Genomic DNA, 21,310 nt, shown 5'->3' with positions numbered 1-21,310 from the left:
CTGGCAGCATGCAAGCTCTTATTTACAGCATAGTTCCCTGACCAGGCATCAAACCTGGCCCCTGCATTGGGAGCTTGGAGTCTTAGCCACTGGGCCACCAGGCAATTCCTGACAATTTTCTTGTCTGTGTTCATGTGTTCAGTGTCTGAATTTGACTGATTATATATGATCTTGTATTTTTGCTTTGAGATTTCATGTGTTTATTGTTATGCTCATAAAAGGAGTTGGGGAGTATTTCCCCTTTTAAAAGAGAGCATCTTTAGATGTCAGGTAGATTTCTTCAGTGAAACCACATTGGACTGGAGTTTTCTTTTTGTGGATTTTAAAACTATGAATTCCGTTTATTTGGTTAAAATAATGTGTTCTTATTGGGTGAGTTTTGTTAGTTTGTGCTTTTTGAGGAATTAGGCCATTTATTCTAGGTGGTCAAATTTATGTATATAGAGGTTTTCTTAGTATGCCTTATCCTCATAAGATCTGTGGAGTTTGTAGTGGTATCCTTTTTATTCCTGATTTTGGTAATTTGGGTCATCTTTTTTATTTTTCGTTTTTTTTTTAGAAGTTTGTGAACTTAACTGACTTTTACAGAGAACCAGCTTTTTGTTTCATGAGGTTTTTCTGTTTTGGATTTCATTGATTTCTGCTCTTTATTTCCTTCTTCTTGCTTGCTCTGTGTTTGTTTTGTTCCTTATTTTCTAGTTTCTTAGAGTTTTGATATTTTTACTCTAATATAACTGTTTAGTGTTTTGTATTTTCTAAGCAGTACTTTAGCTAATATTTTGATAAAGTCTTTTTAGTTTTATTCAGTTCTAATTATTTTTTATTTCCCTCAAGACTTCCTCTCTGACTTGTGTTGTTTAGAAAAGCATTTGGAGATTTTCCTGTTATCTTTTTGATATGGATTTCTAGTTTGATTCCACTGGTGTCAGAGAGTACACTCTGTATGTTGAAATTCTTTTAAATTTGTTGGCCTTTGTTTTTTGGCCCAGAATATCATCTGTTGTGGTTGAATGTTCCATGGGAGCTTGAATAGAATGTGTATTCTGATGTTGTTGAATGGCATATTCTATAAATGTTGATTAGATCCAGTTGGTTGGTAGTGGCAAGTGTCTTTGTATCCTTAATGATTAATGTGGTATGATTAATGGTTAATCTTAATGATCTGTTTGGTAGTTTTATCAGTTGCTGTGAGAGAAATGTTAAAATCTCCAACTATAGTTGTGGATTTCTCTGTTTCTATCTGTTCTATCAGCTTTTGCCTCATATATTTCATAGCTGTGTTATTTGGTGCATACATGTTCAGGGTTGTTATGTCTTCTTGATGGATTGATTCTTTTGTCTTACTTAATGATCCTTTTTGACTCTGGTGGTTTTCTTTCACTGAAATCTACTTCATCTGATATTAATGTAGTCACTACTGCTGTCTTTTGATTAATATTTGTAGTTCAGTTCGGTTCACTCGCTCAGTTGTGTCTGACTCTTGGGGCAGCCACCTAGTGGAAAAGGGGACAGAGTGAAAAGATACATGGGAGACTCCTCCCACCTACTCATTTTCCTGGTCTTTTATGCAGTATGTAAAATTCAAAGAGAGAAATGGTAAGTGAGATTATGAGAAGCTCCCATCCTTCCCGCTGGACAGATGATGGCAATGATGTCAGTTTTTCCTTTTTCTCTCTTTTATTATTCTTATCTTTCTTCATTGATCTGCCCCAGGGCCCTTCAACATTTTGGGATTCCATCTGGAGTTCCAGTTTGTTGGTATTTGCCCACCACAGAGACGTTACATATTAATGAGCTTTCTTGACTGTATGAAGACTCTCTAAAAAGAAAGCAAATTCTTTGAGTGTGGGGGGCGTTTTAGGGGGCATGGCTCCCAAAGGGCTGCGTGCATGCGTGCTCAGTTGTGCCCAACTCTTTACGACTCCATGGACTGTAGCCCACCAGGCTCCTCTGCCCATGGGATTCTCCAGGCAAAAGAATACTGGAGTGGATTGTCATGTCCTCCTCCTGGGATCTTCCACCTCAGGGATCGGACCTGTGTCTCCTGCACTGGCAGGCGATTCTTTACTGCTGTGCCACTTAAGGGCTGGGACCATTTTTTTCTCCATGTTACTGTGACTTTGTCTTTTTGTTATTCTGGAGAAGTGACACTAATGAGATGCACGATTTATTAGCATAGTTTGTAGCTGGGAAATCTTGTGAGCTTATATAATTTGCTGTCTAGTGATTCTATTCTATTGCTTTTTTTTTGGTCTTGATCCCTAACTTATTTATCAGCTTTATTACTTATTTACAACTATTTCTCCACATGCCTTATAGAAAATATGGTGTTTTTCCAGTTTGAGAGACATGGGGAATATAATATAGATTTTGTGTTTTTGATGATTTCATACTAGAATTTAATATTTCTTTAAAAGAAATTGGTTCTTTGTTAGCTTTAGGAAGAAAGGGAGAAATATGGACTAGATAGATAAAGTGGGGAGAGAGAATCTGTAGATGTTTCATCACATATGTTCATGTGTCTTGAATAATCTGGAGCAACTTCTAGAAAGGAGGAAATGGAGGAGTAGCCAGAGTTTGGGTTGGCACCTAGGTTGAAGAGATCCAAATAATACATCCACATTAATTAGGACCCCTTGATGAATGAAGTGTGGAAGACCTTGTGTGGAAGACCTCCCTCCCCCATTACACCCTGGCCCCATGTCCCAGGCTTAGATCCTGAGGGCCAGTTAAGAGACTGGATGGTACCTGGTAAACAGTACAGTTTGTGTTGGTCCTATTGTCCTCACCCTTATGAGCATCTGCATCTCCTGGGCGGATGGTAAAGACATTTAAGCAGAGATTTGTTATTTATAGGAGGAGAAAAAGTTTTGTTAGTGGAAACATTTTATCTTTCAGGAGATGTTGGTTGGGGAAAGAGTGTTGTCTCTGGGAACTGTGGGCAGTAAAATGATTCAGTTCAGATTATTTTAGAAATAGCAAATCATCCTTTGGAAGATAAAGAAAACTCTTCGAATAATTGCTAGATTAATCTCCACCCATGCTCCCTTCAAGACCCCAAAGAGTGGAGAAATCAACGTCAGATGTAACTCTGTTGAGTCAGCGGAAGTAGTTGCACATTTTAGCTAGGCTGCCAGTGTTTCCCTAACCCCGAGGAATTGAATCTTGCAATTCTAGGGTCCTGAAGCCTCCTCCTGTAGGCACTGAGCCAAGACTGGCTGTACCTGGGAGATCTCTGCCAAGTCCTCTCAGTTCTTGATCGCATTTTTGGACGGTAGTCAATCGCCAGTCAGGCCTGATGTCCTCATTAAGTAAATGGCCATGTTGGCCTTGAGTTCAGACAAACTGAAAGAATTACTGAATTAAAAAAAAAGATTCAGATGCAGAGTCCTGCAGACAGGATTAACTTTCCAGAGCACTTTGTATCATAAGATATTTTCCAAGGCTGATTCTCACCCCCTTATTTCTAGCCGTTTCTGATGTTTGCCCCCGGGATGAAATTGGCACGTTACAAGCAGCAGATCTCTAAAGGGTCTGTCTTAGGAGGCAGGCAGACTCAAGGCAGGAAAAGGCCTTGCTGAAACACCCAAGTTCTCTGTGATGCTAGTAACTCCCTGTGGGCAGAGGGTCAGTTTATGAAGCCTTTTGTTTTTGGCCTTCTCAAACTTGGTGTAGATGCTGTGGAAAACATGGAGACATTAAACATAGAATCATGAGATGCCCCAACAGTTCTACTCCTAGGTATATACCCAGAAGAATTGAAAATGGGTATTTAAACCAACACTTGTACACACATGTTCACAGCATTATTCACAGTGGACAAAAGCGGGAAACAGCTGAAGCATCGGTTAATGAATGAGTAAACAGAGTGTGGCATATCCCTACAATGAGATGTGATTCAGCCATAGAAAGGGGTGGTGTACTCACACGAGTCACAATGTGGATCAACCTTAGCAACACTGTGCCAGGTAAAAGAAGCCAAGTCACACACTGTAGAACTCCATTTATATGAAATTCCTAGTGTAGCCAAGTTCACAGGGGCAGAAGGCATATTTGTGATTATCAGAGCCTGCAGAAGAAGGGGGATGGGAGTAACTGATTAATGGGCACAGAGCTTCCTTTTGGGGTGAGGAAAATGTTCTGGAACTAGATAGGGGTGGTTGTTGCATGACGTTGGGAGTGTAAATGCCACTGGGTTGAGTTTAATCTGGTTCATCCTGTTATGTGAATTTTACCTTAAAACAACAATAACAACAAACTGCCCAACTCAAGTGTTTTCAGAACCCCTAGGTTATGGAGTTTCAGTTCGATTAAATCCTGGCAAATAAGCTTCTAATATTTGAGTTAGTTTCAGCTACTGCCAAGAGCAGTGATTTACTGAAAAGCAGGCAAAGTCCTGGGAGAGTCTGGGCTAAAAAGCCACTGGTGGACTTGGAGTAACTGCATTTATCTCTGGGATGATTTTCTCCGCTTCTCTTGGGGTGTCTTGGTAGGCGCCTTGGGGCTTTCCTTGGCACTGGGTGCTTAAACATTTCAGTCCAGTGGCCTGGCCTTATTAGCCATGGGATTGTGTTATGTTCAGCCAGTGTTAATTCAGCATGGTCTGAGGAATGCAAGAAAAAGCACAGAAAGAGAGTTTTGGCCATCCCCCTGTGATAATAGTGCAGGACTTCAGCTAAGAGGCCAGGAGTGAGTCCTGTCATCTGGTGAGCTTCAGGGCTGATGAGAATTTATGGCTAGAATAAGGCAAACTTTGCTCAGTGGTGAGTTGGCAGTATAAGATCTTCATTTGCCAGGTATTTTTCTCTTTTAACTTGTTGTGCTTGAAGTACCAGATGATTTTGAAAGCGACTTGAACTGCCAGATACAAGTACACATGTCAGTTGGCAACATTAGGGAATCACTGAAAATTCAAAACATCAAAGAGTAAACATTTAGTACACCCACATTCATTATCCGTAACTGCCAAGAGGTAGTAGCAACCCAACTGTCCATCGACAGGTGAATGGATAAACAAGATGCGGTGTGCCCACGCGATGGTGGAGAATTACTCAGCCTTGGAAGGGAGGGGAATTCTGCAGTAAGCTACAATGTGGACGAACCTTGAGGACATTATGCATGTGGAACAAGCCAGACACAAAAGGTCAAATACAGTATGATTCTACTTATACGAGGTGCCTAGGGTAGTCACATTCATAGAGGCAGAAAGTAGGATGGTGTGGTCAGGAGCCGGGGTCAGGAGGAATGGGGAGTTACTATTTAATGGGCACAGAGTTCCAGTTTTCAAGACAAAAGGAGTTCTGGTGATGGATGGTGGTGATGGTTGTATAGTAATGCGAATGTTCTTCAGGCCATTAAACTGTACACTTAAAAACGGTTAAGATGGTAAACTTTACGTTATATTTATTTGATCACATGAAACACAGGGTTTGCAGCCTGAGGACCTGGGTCTTTAAAGTTGGGCTCTGTCATAAATTAGCTGTGGGACCTTGGACGTGATATTTAAGCTCTCTGAGGATAGTTTTCCTTTTCTTATGTTATGCAGTATGATTCTGCAGTATGATTCTGCCCACAGCACAGTCAGTCTGTATGCTGTAGTAGTTTCTTCCCAATCTGCAGAAGAGGCTGGACGAGTGGGAACTTTCTGGAGCAGGGCAGGCTGGCAGTGTGGATGTGGAAGTTGGGGGCCTGGATTGGCCCCGTGGGCATGTGAGGGGAAATCACCTCCCCACTCCCGAAGACGGGCACTCAGTCAGGATGCTGTGTGTAGGTGCGTCACGAGCTGTTCTCTTAGCATTTCTTTCCTTTAGCCTGGAAAATAGCTGCTTTTTCCACTCTCTGAAAGCCATCTGAGGCGTCTGTGTGTTCTGCCCTTCATTTTACACACAGAAAAGCTCAGGGTCAGGTAGTTTAAACGTGACTCATTCAAGTCTACAGAGGGGGAGAACAGAGGTCACGTGATTTCACACCCCCACCGTTGCGAAGGCTCATTGAGTGTCGGGCATTCATGGTACAAATTTGTGCTTAAGTCAAGGTTCTTGCTCTCAGGAGCTTACCGTTTTTCTTCCCCTCTAGACAGAAAATACATGAAATAGCTAGAATAAAGAGGGCTAGAATAAATGTGCTGTACTAAAACGTGCTGGGATTGAGATGACAGAGAAGGGGATGCAGCGAGGTCCACCAGGAAGGGCAGAGGAAGCTTCACACCTGAGCTGGCGTGTCTGTGGTTATGGGGCATTAAGGAGGTGACTGACCCTGGTGTTGGGAAGAGTTTGGTCAGATGGCGGGGGGTGTGTGTGTGTGTGTGTGTGTCTGGGTGAGGCAGAGGAATCCAGGTGGAGGGCTTAAGACAAGTAGAGATGCATCGTGGGAAAGGACTGGATTTGAAACCCAGCCCTGCCCTCTCTAGTTGTGGGCAAATAATTTGCCTGCTCTGACCACCAGTTGACTCATCTGTAACATGGATTAAAAAAGCAACAAGAAGCTACCGTAAGCGATACCCAGAATGTTAATTAGGGATTTGCATGAGCGGGAGGTCTCAGTTGTGTCTCTAGGATATGTAGATGGATGACACCACTGGTCCCTGTCTTGCTTTGCAGTGGTTTTCAGAGTGTGGAGAGTTAGTGTTGGTACCATGACCTCCTCAAGGCTGAGGAATTCATATTTCCCCACACCACCTACTGTGGAACTCTGCTCTCTGTAGGAGGAGAGGCTCAGATCCTTTTCCTTGTTGAGTGTAGGAGAGACAGTGTTTCACCAGGAGGTTATAGTCACTATTGAAGAGATGCAGAATCATCACATCTTTGTGCTTAGATTTCTCTGTTCTTGCCTTGTTGCAGATGAAAGCCTCAGAATGAATAACGGTGCTGAATTCACTCAGTGGATTAAATGCTTGAATCTAGGTGCTTTCCATGGTGAGCAGGATGGTGCTTGCTCTGTTTGTGAATATTAGGTGGTCAACTCTAGCATGTCCTTGCCTGGGAATGGTGTGGGGTGGGGTGAGCTGTTAAGGATTCTCTGGGCTTATAAACAACGTAGGGAATCTTTGATGATGTCGATCTCTGCTATTGGAAATGTGGTCCCCGGGCCAGCAGCGTGGCGTCACCTGAGAGCTTGTACCACAGAATCCCAGGCCCCATTCCGGACTTCCTGGACCATAATCCACATTTTAGCAACACCTGTAGGTGGTTTGTATAGCCACTGAGGTTTGGGAAGGACTAATGTTGAAGATTGGACGTGAATCTTAGAGTTCAGGCTCCCCTTTCTCCATGGAGGAGCCTTAATAGTTCTGTCTGGATAGAATTTATCCCTGGTTTATATCTGACTCCCTTACAGACCTGAGGAAGAGGTTTCTTCTTCTTCTTCTTTTTAGTTTTTATTTTATTATTTTGGCCACACAGCATGTGGGATCTTAGTTCCCTGACCAGGGTTTGAACCTGTGCCCCCCTGCTTTGGAAGCATGGGGTCTTAACCACTGGACCACCAGGGACGTCCTAAGAAGAGGTTTCTAATTGACTAAGAACTGTGCGATCGAGATAGGAAATGGGGAAGGAACAGAATATGAAAAAATTGTTCCTGACTTGACACTTTTAAGATTTACCTTAAATTAGTGATTGAGCTCAGGGTCTGTAAGACTTTGCTTATGGAATTGTCAGGCGAGTGTATGTTTCTCGGTTTTTGTCTCATCACAACAAAGACTCGGAGTGACGGACATTAAAGCCCCCTCGGCGTTTCACAGCTCTCGGGTCTCGGACAGACCGTGTTATATGGCTCTTAGACAAATCAGTGTTACAGCTCAGTGTTATAGCTCTATTTTATTTAGAAGATAGCAGGAAAATCCATCTTCAAGGCATGAGGGCACATCGATCCAAAGACGTGAAGAGAAGAGCCCCCCAGCACGTGGGAGAGAGAGCGAGCTTTGGCTCCTCTTTTTATTTGTTTTTCTCTCCCTGGGCCTGTCCTGTGTAAATTGGGCCAGCCAGGAGTGTAGTTTGTTTTACCTGAGGTCCTCACTCTGGTCCTCGGACCTTTTCTCTTCCTTATCGTTTAGCCACTGCCATCCTGGACTCCTTTTCCCTATTGTAACTACCTAATAGAATCAAGTGAGTCAGATTCTTCTTACCTGAATCATTAACTGCTACTTATTGGCCATCTTGTTCTGTTCATTAACTTGGCTTTTCTGTCTCGTTATTTCCTTTAGGTAAATATATTTTAAATAGATGTTAAGAGGACCATTTTTATTTCCTTTAAATGGCCATTTTCTGAAATAACTAATGATGAAAGACTGTGTCATTTTATTGATGGGATTTTACCAGCTCAATGTTTTCAGTAGTCCTGGGCCTTAGGATAAAGCATAAAGAGTTTTTTTTTGTTTGTTTCCTTTCTAAAAATATTTTTAATGTTTTTAAAATTAATTTTTATTGGGATAGAGTTGCTTTACAATGTTTAGTTTCTACTGTCGAGCACAGTGACTCAGCTATATGTATATATGTGCCCCCTCTGTTTTGGATTTGAATGTTGGTTTTTTAGTGTCTTTTTTCCTGCATCCCTGTTACAAAGGGGCATGTTGCTAGCATGGCCTCATCACATGACCTTTGTGCCTTTAATCAGTTGATTGACTCTCCACTGATTTGACATTTTTGAGATGAGGCACTGAGCTGTGGACCAGGGATGAAGCCGGGCTAATGCTTTGAGTTCTTTGCTCTGTGCTGCCTGGGTGGGCAGTGTGGATCTCCCAGGCTCTGATGCAGCCAGTCTTTAAATGGAAGGAATTGGACCGAATTTATGATTTTCATGGGATACGGGCTGAAAGGTTGTTGCTGAGCTGTGAAAGACGCTGGGATTCTCAGCCTCCAGAAGAGAAGAATTCACTCTGGGGCTAGTGACGAGGCTTGATAGCTCAGAGCTTTTGTGTAATAAAGTTTTATTAAAATATAAGAGAGATAGAGAAAGCTTGTGATATAGACATCAGAAGGGGGCAGAAAGAGTGCCCCCCTGCTAGTCTTTAGCCAGATGTTATATAGCTACTAGCAGTCTGTTAATTAGAGAAAGGAAATGTCTCAAAACTCAGAGACTTGCACCAGACCCCTCACCCACAACATGCATTTTGAGATAACACTGGCACAAGGTGAGTTGTCCCAGGCCATAAAATGATTGACATGAATCTTGAAGAAAGGCAGATTTCCAAGCAAGTACAGTCTCATTAACATAGCTGAAGAGAACATTTGCATGAGTAAACCATACTGGTTTGTCAAGTAGGTTCTGAGTCTTAGGCAGAACCACTTGAAGACAGAGATTAGGGTAACATTAACATAGCTCAAGACAAACATTTCCATAAGGAAAATACATTGGTTAGCTCAGGGTTTGAGAAAAGTTCAGTTCAGGTGGAACCAGGTGTTGTCACGGCAACCCAGAATTTTAAAAGAAACCTCTTTTTAAATTTGTATAAAGAAAAGGAAAAAATCTAACACTTGTAGTTTGCTTCCTCCTGCGGCTTAAGAGAGAGATTAAAAAAAGTCTGACACTGGCAGCCTATTCCTCCGTTTGGAGACCCCTGGCCTTCCTGCCTGTTACTCTCTCAGGGCTGTATGAGCAGGTTGTGTGTGGATCAGGATCTTGGGTGTGGGGAACACATGTTGTTTCAGAAGCACAGTACCGTTGTCTTTATTTGGAAAATAAAAAAAACCTTTTTTTTTTTTTTTTTTAAAACGAGAGGCAGAATGTAAAAGCACGATTCGATGTTAGGGGGTTCACGTGCGATGGAAAGCACGTGGGACCCCCAGTTAGCAGCAAGTAACAACATTTTTAGTGACCACAGAGTGCCAGGTATTGTTTTAAATTATCGATATGCATGTACTTTCACTTAAACCTCACGGGTCCCTAGACTGTCAGTCCTGATAGCATATATACAGGCAGACAGGTGAAGTGTCTTGCTCAAGGTCATCACAGCCAGTGTGTGGGTGGATGTGGGATCCAAACCCAAGCTGAGTCGGCAGCTTGACTGTGTATCTGCTACCTCTGCATCCATAGTCTGATATGAATCAAGATCACTTTAATCTGTGCTTTACCTTCTGAAAAAGAGAGTTTTGTAATGTATGTAACTTGTATGAAATTGCCCCTCAGTCCTCACGTGCAGGAAAGAAAACAAACAAAAATCCTGTTTTCCTCTAAATCCAATTAAAAAATTGGTTCAGGGACTTCCTTGGTTGTTCAGTGGTTATGTTGTAGCCATGCGTTCCGGGAAACAAACTGACTCAGAAGGACAATGTAGATGGTGGAGTGCAATTTATTATACCGGTGGGCCCAAGGCAGAGTCTCCTCTTAGCCAAGGACCCCGAACAGTTTTTGTGAAAACCTTATGTACCCTAAGTGTATGTGCTCAAACCCACCTCCCCCAATTCCCTGAAGCTAGTCTGAACAAAGGAAAAGAAAGATACAATCAAAGTTAACCTGTGATTCGTATACCTTAAGCCTAGATAGGTAACAGTGGATGATTATCAATAGGCCTGTGGTCATACCCCAATAAGCATAATAGAATTTATGATTCTATTCAGTTACATAGATAATTAGGATATTCTTTTAGGTGACGGAGAGTCTAGGTATGAGCCCTGGGGCTCTTCCACCCAGGGGATCTGGTTTTCCAGTTGGTGTGTCATTTCCATAGATATTGGGCATAGCTCAAAGTCCACAGTCCAGCCCAAGATGGAGTCCTGCTTTCAAGATGGAGCCTGTTCTGTTTCCTCCTTCAGTTAAGACTGTACTTCTACTGCAGGGGGCACTGGTTCTATCCCTGGTCAGGGAACTAAGATGCCACACACCCTGTGGCTTGACCAAAAAAAAAAAAAAAGAATTGACTTAAAGTCCCACATCTAGGGAGGTGTTTAGTATCAGTGGATCAATAATCAGTGGAGGATTCCTTCCCCACTGATCCAATTGGCTAGAAATTTCGGAGGGCCTCCAGTCCTCATTCCTGCTCGTGGGCCAAGCCAGCACTGCTCATTTGAGAGTGGCCAGCACAGTGTTTTCTCCCTCCACGCTCAGCTTGGCCGTCATGATCTCCCTGGGGCTCCTGAGGCCAAGGCTCTTGGTTGTGAGTCCCCAGGTATCCACGAGTCCACTCTCACCAGAGGTTTTCAGCTGCCCCTGCCCAGGAGCTGGGAAGACAGAGCCTAGAAATGGGTACAGACATGGGATGCTGGTGGACACAGAGCTTCCTGAGGGGAAGGGAGTGTATCTTTCATTCTTTCCTCATATAAGCTTGTAGGGGATGGGTTAATTTCTTTATAAAATTATCCTCCAGCCTGTAAATGACAGCAAGATTTAACATGACTGATCTTATACAATTTTATTAGTATCCAGTGTGCATTTCTCTTGTTGGTAAAAGCAGCTAAGTGACCAAACTGAGATAACCTCATTAATTATTTGTCCTATCCGCATGACACTGAGGAAATAAAGGGAATTCTTTAAGTCTCTGTTACATCTTTTATAACATAGGGTTAGTAATAGTTTCTGTCCCGCAGAGGGTCCTGGGGTAGGGGTGGGGATCAGCTTTAACAAAGGCCTTTGAGACTAGCCAAGCTGGAGGGAAGCGTACAAGTAGGTGTGTGTGTGTGTGTGTGTGTGTGTGTGTGTGATGGGGTAGAGACTGGAAATGTTGTGTCAGTGCCGTTTTATGGTGTTTGAACTCACGTTGTCCTTTTCTTGCAGTTGTTTTATTAATTGGAGTTTGTGTTCTGCTTCAAATATGTCCTAAGACCTCTCTGATAAACTACTGTTTTGGCCTGTTTAGGACCCAACCGACTTTGAGTGGAGCTTCTGGATGGAGTGGGGGAAGGAGCGGCTGGTGTGGTTGTTCCTTGGCCACATGAGCGTGTCTCAAGTCGCCAACCTGATTTCGAGGAAGGTACGGTCATGTGCATCATTTCCATTTCAGCTTCTTTCTTCTTTGCTTTTTGTCAAGAAGGAACCCTGAGCTAGGAAGTCATGGGGCATGGATATTGGCCTTTGAAGCCTGGAAAAGGTGAGAAAGGTTTGTTACTGGTCAATAGAGGAATTACCAGATAAAAAAAAAAAATCAAAACATAAAAATAAAAGATAAAGATGTGATAAATTGTTACTGTTGGATAGATACTGCATAATGACTTACATATGTTGTGAAAAGATTACCACGATAAGCTTAGTTAACACCCATCATATAGGTACAAAAAAAAGAGAAGAAAGAGTGTTTTTTCCTGTGATGAGAACTTTTAGGATCTCCTTGCTCAGTGGCTTTCAAGTATACCTTATTGCAGTAGCCACAGTTGACACGGTGTACACTAGAACTTACTTTTCCAATCATTGAAAGTTTGTAACTTTTTACCACCTTCATCTAACTTTAAAGAAGCTTCCAAGCAAACCTAATAATAAAGAATACATGATTTTGCATTCCTAAACTAATAATGAATATACCTACCTCAACCTTCATTAATGGGTTTCTTTTCTTCCACAAGTTGTTTTGGTGTTTTGTTATGACAACAACCTTTCTAGAAATCTAACATTTTTATTTCTAACACAAAGCTTCTCTGCCCATACATGGGTGACTTACTACCCCTAGGTCTCAGCTTTCCCATTAGTAAAATGAATAGCTCAGTATCTGTATTTTCTTTCCCTTTTGGGGGAAGATGAACTATCTTGGGGAGGATCTGTGAAATGAAGCTGTTATCATTACGGCTGCTGTCGGAAAGGGCCAGCTGTTGTGGAGTGGAAGAGTCCTGGATGATGGATTAGTTCCTGGACTTGCTCACTCGTTAGCTTTCTGACCATGGAGAGGCATTTCACCACTGAATCGTAATTCATCATTTTCTATAAAGTAAGGTTAATGACATAATAATTTTTTTTTTCCTTTTAAAACAACGGTGGGCTTCTCTCTATTCACAATAACCAAGACATGGGAGAAATCTTAATGTCCATTGACAGATGAATGGATATAGATGTGGAAATGGAATATCATGTTAGTCGCTCAATCGTGTTCAACACTTTGCACTCCCATGGCTCCTCTGTCCATTGAATTCTCCAGGCAAGAATACTGGAGTGGGTTGCCACTTCCTTCTCCAACAATAGAATAGTACTCAGCCATAAAAAGAATGAAATAATGCTAGTTGTAGCAACAAAGACGAATCATTCAGTGTCACAGTAATCCAAGTCTGTGCCCTAACCACTGATGCCAAACAAGCTGAGGTTGACCAGTTCTATGAAGACAACACCTAGAACTAACACCAAGAAAGGTGTTCTTTTTACCACAGGGGATTGGAATGCAGAAGTGGAAACTCAAGAGATACCAGGAGTTTAGCCTTGGAGTACAAAATGAAGCAGGGCAAAGGTTAACAGAGTTTTGTCAAAGAGAACAGGCTGGTCATAGCAAACACCCATTTCCAACAACCCAAGATATGACTCTACACATGGACATCACCAGATGGTCAAAACTGAAATCAGATTGATTATGTTCTTTGCAGCTGAAGATGGAAAAGCTCTATACAGTCAGCAAAAACAAGACCTGGAGCTGACTGTGGCTTAGATCATGACCTCCTTATTGCCAAATTCAGGCTTAAATTGAAGAAATTAGGGAAAACCACTAGGCCATTCAGGTATGACCTAAATCAAAGCCCTTATGATTGTACAGTGGAGGTGATGATTAGATTCAAAGGATTAGATGTGGTAGACAGGTGCCTGAAGAACTATGGACTGAGGTTCATAACATTGGACAACAGAGGGTGACTAAAACCATCTCCAAGAAAAAGAAATGCAAGAAGCCTAAATGGTTGTCTGAGGAGGCTTTACAAATAGCTGAGGAACTAAGAAAAGCAAAAGGCAAGGGAGAAAGGGAGAGACATTCTACTGAATGCAGATTTTCAGAGAATAGCAAGGAGAGAGAAGAAGGGCTTCTTCAGTTAACAGTGCAAAGAAATAGAGGAAAACAATAGAATGGGAAAGACTAGTGATCTCTTCAAAGAAATTGGAGATAGGAAGGGAACATTTCATGCAAAAATGGCCACGATAAAGGACAGAAACGGTAAAAACCTAATACAAGCAGAAGAGATTAAGAAGAAGTGGCAGGAATACACAGAAGACCTATGCAAAAAAGGTTTTGATAACCTGGATAACCACAGTGGTGTGGTCACTCACCTAGAGACAGACATCCTGGAATGTGAGGTCAGGTGGGCCTTAGGAAGCATCACTATGAACAAAACTAGTGGAGGTGATGGAATTCCAGCTGAGCTATTTCAAATCCTAAAAGATGATACTGTTGAAGTGCTACATTCATTATGCCAGCAAATTTGGAAAACTCAGCAGTGGCCACAGGACTGGAAAAGGTCAGTTTTCATTCCAATCCGAAAGAAGGACAATGCCAAAGAATGTTTAAACTATAGAACAATTGCAGTCATTTCACACACTAGCAAGGTAATGCCCAAAATCCTTCAAGCTAGGCTTCAACAGTACATAAAGTGAGAATTTCCAGATATACAAGCTATATGTAGAAAAGGTAGAGGAATCAGAGATCAAATTGCCAACAGCTGAAGGATCATAGAGAAAGCAAGGGAATTCCAGGAAAACATCTACTTCTGCTTCATTAACTATGCTTAATCCTTTGACTGTGTGGATAACAGCAAACTGTGGAAAGTTCTTCAAGAGATGAGATTACCAGACCACCTTACCTGTCTCTTGAGAAACCTGTGTGCGGGTCAAGAAGCAACAGTTAGAACAACTGGACGTGAATGGTTTAAATGGTAAACAGCCATTTGACTGGTTCACATGGCTCAGACGGTAAAGACTCTGCCTGCAGTGCAGGAGACCTGGGTTCTATCCCTGAGTTGAAATGATCCCCTGGAGAAGGGAATGGCTACCCACTCCAGTATTCTTGCCTGGAAATTTCCATGGACAGAGGAGCCTGACGGTCGCAGAGTTGGAGACGACTGAGAATTAATACTTTGACTTTTTTTCAGTTCAGACAGCGTGAGATGCAGATGAACCGCCTGTTTGTGGCCGGATCGGCCTCCTCCTCTCCAAATTCGCTCCATTTTCAGCTCCTGTTTTGTACTCACCACCATCAGAAAACTACCTAGTTTAGGATGTAGATGTTCCTCTGGTTAATTTGCTTGTGGCTCTTACTGTTAGGAGGCCCTATTCAGGATGGCTCAGAGCTCCTGGCTGAAACCCAGCTTTGTCACTTTCAAGCAATGCAATCTTAAAAGCCAGTTAGTTAATATCTCGGAGTCTTTCGCCTCATTTTGTGCATCTGGGATGGTACCGCTTGCTTCCTGGGGTAGTGGTGAGGGTCTAATAGGTCTCAAGGTTGTGCTAGCATATGACGACAGGCAGTGAAGAGGTGGCTGCCGCGGGGGCCTGCTGGCGTTCGCTGTGTGCCGTGACTGCGGTCTGCGTGGGCTCCTGGGAGCAGTTCCCTCTGCGGTGTTTAGAAAGGAGGCATCTGTCTGAGATTCTGAAACCCCAGAGGGCAGAGGCTGTCTCTTCAGCCGTACCTGTGTTCCTCTCCCGCGTGGCTTTCTCTGACCCTGTTTCAGGCTTGTGCTGGCTTGTGGGAAAAAGGACAGGGGGACACAGACCAGGAGCTGAGAAGTGACACCGGAGATGCCTCCTGGGAGGAGTGGGCCACATCTACCTGGGGATGTCAGGTGGTGGCTTGAAGAGGGTGGAGCCATCTGCTTAGTTCAGCCTCCTGCATCTCCTTACAGGCCTGGGAGGACAGGTGGGCTTGTCCTTTTATCTGCAGCGCACATCTTAGGCAAACTCAGTAGGCGGTTTTGTTTGCAGTTTTCTTGGAATGAGGCAGAGTTCGCACTGAGTCATCTGTGTGTGTGTATGTGTCTGTCCCATCCCTCTGTGACCACAGGTTTGATTTGTGTGACAGCTGGTGGGCAGGGTTCTGTGAGGCTGGAGGACACTGCTCTCTTTGTCCGTGTCCGCTTGGTCCTTATGTAATATGAACCTCAGCTCTGGCCCCACCACCTGGACTGAGCGTCCCAGATGGCCTTAATTTGCGTGGCTGTTTTTGGTACTTATCCAGGGTGGAAGATTTGGGCTGCACTTATCTTTTGTCTCCTCTTCTCAGGGGCATCATGAACTGTGGATGATGCTATAGAGACAGGCATTACCACTACTCGTGGTTCCGACCCTAAAGGATGCTTCTGGGCTCCGTCTGCTGTCTTGTCCCATCTCTCTTTTTGCTGGCCTCAAAGAAGAGATTATTTTCAAAAGCATGATTTTCTTTTTCTTCTTCTTCTTTTTTTTTTTGCCATGACAAGTAATAAAAACTTTCCACTGAGCTCCCCGGCCAAGGTTAAACGCCTTTTCTCTGGGTCGGGCTCTCTCGTTGGGTTTTGGCAAGACTGGCTCAGGGACAGCGCGCTGGGAGGGGAGGCTGAGAAACGGCTCTGAGCTTTGGCCGTGGGTTTGTTATGCTTGGAGCGTGTGTAGGGTGGGCCAGACAGTGGCCTCCTTTCTTGAACACCCTCACCACCTGAGGCATAGTGTTCTCTGCTCTCAGAGCCAAAAATACCCCTGCATGAGCTTTTGGAGAAGGCTGGGTGCCCTGGCTGACCACAGGGTGCCTTCTCACTCGACCTCTGACCTGCAGAACCCACGTCGTTAGTGCTGGGCCCCGACCAGCTGAGCTCATCAGCTTCAGGCCTGAAGAGCGTGGTCCTGTGCCGTTGGCCTAGATGAGGAAGCTCACCTCTGGAAAGCTGTGGTGCTCCTTTCCAGCATATTGTCAAAACCACACACCTAATAGGAATCTCACACACTAATGGGTTTCTTGGAGCCAGACTGCTCCTCCTCCATCAGGGCCTCTCTTAGGAGGGGTGAGATTGACTTGGTTTGGGCCCACTGGCCTTTGCCCTCAGGAAAAGCAGGCTAGAATGCAGTTATCTGGACTCTGGGATGGCTTTGGGTTTTTTTCCTGTTTGTGTGGGTGTACACACACACACACACACACATATTCATATGAGGATATATCTCATATATTGACATATATATATTGGTAGCATCTGCAGTTGATTATGTAGTGTGTAATAAATTATGCTGTGCATAAGCAATGTTGAGTGACTTCTGTTATTTATTTCTCAAACAATGCCCACTGAGTGGTTTCTGGGCAGATGTACAAAGAGAATTAGTGCACAGCAAAGTCTGGTCCAGTTGCCAACAGGAGTCTTCACCACGGCTTTCCTATTTCGTTCCTCCCCGTGGAGGTGAGCTAATGAGGGAAACCACTCAGGCACACCCTGCCTGAGTGCCCCCAGCTGAGAGCAAGCTAAAGCAGGCAGGAAGGAGAGATGGCATGAGGGGGGCACGGCCAGCCCAGCTCTTTCTGTGGCTGAGTCCTGGCTCCCCACGAGGAAGATTTGGAGACTAGATTTGCAAAGCAAAGGCCACAAGCCCGTGGTCTTTTCTCAGGTGCTGATTTCGGCCTTTGAAATGTGCCAGTTGAATTTGTCTGTCTCTCTGAAGCCTTCCCTGGCGTGCGAGGACTCAGGTTCTATCAACGAGTCTGCATTCATAGGTGGGTGCCTGTGCTCTCTCAGCTGAGCGCTATTTGAGGCTTCCCCCAACACATGATTTGTAAGAGACCTTGGTAAGTGAAAACTGGAAGTAGGCAGCGAGATGTGGAACAACCCCTTTGTACCTTATTTGCAACAGCAAAGTGGTCTTGGTTCATAAGGGGTTAAGTGATACAAGCAGACACTTTGGCAATCAGCCAGTTTTCACATTAGTGACTAAAAAGCCCTCAGCCAGTTTTCACATTAGTGACTAAAAAGCCCCGCAGTTTGGTGCTTATTTCTTGTTCTCAGTCATAACTGCCAGGTTAATTCCCAGTACTTGCAGAAGCATGTCCATCTTTCCATCTACCCATCCATCCATCTACCCACCTATCCAGCTATTCTAACCATTCATTTGTCTAGCATTTCTGAAACACTTGCTGTCAACTAGGTACCCTGTTAGATTCTAGGCTAATACTATAGTATGATGAACAAGACAGGAAATTACTTTGTTAAGGGAACCTATGCAGAGAGAATCACTTGTGCCCCATTTTAAGAAGTGGTTCGGTGTTAACACAAGGAGCGGTAGGAGCAGAGGGCGGGTTTGCTCCCCGATTTCAGTCTGGCCCAGTTCCATCAGAATGTGCCATAGTGGTTAGTCTTGCTTTATCCAAACTGCCACAAAAATAGAGTGCAGTTTCCTTCTTATCGTTTGTTAGACTTCAAAAAAGTTTCTTCTCTTTCTGCCTTCCTTTTGTCTTTTACCAGGAACTGAAGAACCTGGAATAAAGAGTGTTAGAGGGGTCAGGATAGTTCTGGTGGGCTGGCATTCTATGCTCCAGCAAAGTTCACTCAACCCATCTTATTGATGCAAGTTTCAGGTCACTCACACTTTGATCCCCTTTAAAAGAGCATGGTAAATGCAAGTTAAAGCCACTACCAGAATGATTCAGACATAAAACAGTAACACCACCAAATGCTGGTGAGGAAATGGCATAAACTGGATCGCAAGCATGTTGCTGGTTTTTGTTCAGTTGGTCATTCGTGTGTCCGACTCTTTGCAACCCCGTGGACTACAGCACGCCAGACTCCCCTGTTCATCACCAACTCCCTGAGCTTGCTCAAATTCATATCAATTGAGTCAGTGATGCCATCCAACCATCTTGTCCTCTGTCATCCCCTTCTCCTCTGGCTTTCCATCTTTCCCAGCATCAGGGTCTTTTCCAGTGAGTCGGCTCTTCTCATCAAGTGGCCAAAGTATTGGAGGTTCGGCTTCAGCATCAGTCCTTCCAATGAATATTCAGGATTGATTTTCCTTAGGACTGACTGGTTTGATCTCCTTGCAGTCCAAGGGAAACCCAGGATTGAACCAGGGACCTTTAGATTTTCAGTCTAATGTTCTCCCAACTGAGCTATTTCAGCTCTATGTTGCTGGTAGGACTGTAAGATGGCCACTCTTGGAAATTGTTGGACAGTTTCTTACAGGACTAAACTTGTAACAACCATGCAGCCCAGCAAGCTCACTCTTGGGCATTTATCCTGGAGGCATGAACACTTGGTTTTACACCAAACCCTGCACATGTATGTTCATTTCAGTTTTATTCACAATAGCCCCAAACGGGAACACAGCCCAGATGTCCTACCACAGGTGAATGGTTAAAGAAACTATGGTTCATACACCCCATGGAAACTGCACAGCAATAAAAGGGGCAAGCCTTTGATACTCACTGCAACTTGGGTGGATTTCAGGGAATTATGCTGAATGGAAAAAGCTAGTCCCAAAGGTTACATACTGTGACTTGAAATGACAATATTTTAGAAATGGAGACGATATTAGTGGCTTCCAAGGGTTGGGGATGTCGGGGAAAGGGAGCAGGAACAATGTGGGTGTGGTTATAAGGGGGCAGTGCAAGAGATGCTTGAGGGGATGGCATGGTTTGGTGTCTTTCCTATGGTGGATGGTGAATCTATTTGTGATGAAACTGTATGGAATTAAACATACACACTCGAATGAAAGTGAAACTGGGAAAACCAGAATGCTTGTGGGTTATAGCAATGTCAACGTCCTGGTTGTGATATACTTTGGTTTTGCAAAGTGTTACCATAGGGGGAGATTGGGTAAAGTATCCATGGGATCTCTCTGTATTATTTCTTTTAACTGCAGGTGAATCTGCACCTATCTCAGTAAAAATCTCAGTTAAAGAAAAGCATCGTGTATAAGTAATATTTGATTAGAATTTAATCTCTTAGTTAGGAACGTCACATTTCAGTTCAATGCAATTCAGTCGCTCAGTCGACCTTTTGCAACCCCATGGACTGCAGCACGCCAGGCCTCCCTGTCCATCACCAACTCCTGGAGCTTACTCAAACTCATGTCCATTGAGTCAGTGGTGCCATCCAACCATCTCATCCTCTGTTGTCCACTTCTCCTCCTGCCTTCAATCTTTCCCAGCATCGGGGTCTTTTCCAGTGAGTCAGTTCTTCGCATGGGGTGGCCAAAGTATTGGAGTTTCAGCTTCAGCATCTATCCTCCCAATGAATATTCAAGGTTGATTTCCTTTAGGATTGACTAGTTTGATCTCCTTGGAGTCCAAGGGACTCTCAAGAGTCTTAATACCACAGTTCAAAAGCATCAATTCTTGGGCACTCAGCTTTCTTTTGGAGAAGGCAGTGGCACCCCACTCCAGTACTCTTGCCTGGAAAATCCCATGGATGGAGGAGCCTGGTAGGCTGCAGTCCATGGGGTCGCTAAGAGTCGGACACGACTGAGTGACTTCACTTTCACTTTTCACTTTCATGCATTGGAGAAGGAAATGGCAACCCATACCAGTGTTCTTGCCTGGAGAATCCCAGGGACAGGGAAGCCTGATGGGCTGCCGTCTATGCGGTTGCACAGAGTCGGATGCGACTGAAGCGACTTAGCAGCAGCAGCAGCAACAGCTTTCTTTATTGTCCAACTCTCACATCCATATATGACTACTGGAAAAACCATAGCTTTGATTAGATGGACCTTTATTGGCATTAAATTAAGATTGTGTTTTATTTGTACATGTTACTTGATCAGCATGATTCTTTGTGCCTCATTTTAAGTTCTCAATCATAATTGTCATTTGAACCTCTTAAATGGATTGGTTTGTTTTGACTTTTAGGCAGATTTTTAATTAATTAGTTAATTGTTTTGGCTGCACTGCACGACTCATGGGATCTTAGTTTCCTGACCAGGGATTGAACCAGGGCTCTTGTCAGGGAAAGTGTGGGTTCCTAACCTCTGGATTGCCAGGGAATTCTCTAGGCAGACTTTAAAACCTTGAGCTTGACATAAAGTACATGTGTGACCAAACCTGTGTGTACCTGCCCAGATTGCCCTGGGAACCTGGGAAAAATGTCTTTAAAGTCCTTCTAGAAGGAGATGAATCAGAAGTATTGTTTTGGAATAAAACATAGCAGACTTTCTTCTTTAGTTTTAAAGAGTTAGAAGTTTCCTAGTATATTTGATGTCAGAGGCTCAAAATCTAATATTTAAGCATTTTCACTTATGAGGTGGACACAGGTTTGATAAATACGTAAGAACTTTTGGAGTAGAAATAGGTAGGGCAGGGCTGTCTTTAGGCCTTTGAGTATGTACAGGGTCTTCGAAACCCTTGGAAGAAGCCCTCCTCCTCCTCAGAGCAGCAGACCCACCATGCTGCTGCCTCACTGCTGGGCAAGGGTTTGTGTCCATTTCTTGCCCTCTCTGCCCTGCTTCTTGCACGTGTGTGTGTGTGTTGCTGGGGGTGGGG

General features: G+C 43.7%; 1 protein-coding gene across 7 annotated transcripts in view; it reads left to right on the top strand.

Moving 5' to 3' along the window:
• Positions 1-21,310, top strand: part of HHAT (hedgehog acyltransferase) — a 354,446-nt gene that overhangs the window by 49,693 nt on the left and 283,443 nt on the right. For all 7 annotated transcript variants that reach the window (XM_027565683.1, XM_027565682.1, XM_027565686.1 and 4 more), the window contains one exon: positions 11,789-11,902. In XM_027565683.1, coding sequence (XP_027421484.1) covers positions 11,789-11,902 — 114 coding nt within the window. The remainder of the gene's footprint in view (positions 1-11,788; positions 11,903-21,310) is intronic.

This window comes from Bos indicus x Bos taurus, chromosome 16, assembly GCF_003369695.1.
Source record: "Bos indicus x Bos taurus breed Angus x Brahman F1 hybrid chromosome 16, Bos_hybrid_MaternalHap_v2.0, whole genome shotgun sequence".
Classification (NCBI taxonomy): Eukaryota; Metazoa; Chordata; class Mammalia; order Artiodactyla; family Bovidae; genus Bos; species Bos indicus x Bos taurus.
Note: the sequence above shows the minus strand (reverse complement) of the source record. Positions and strands in the feature narration are given on the sequence as shown.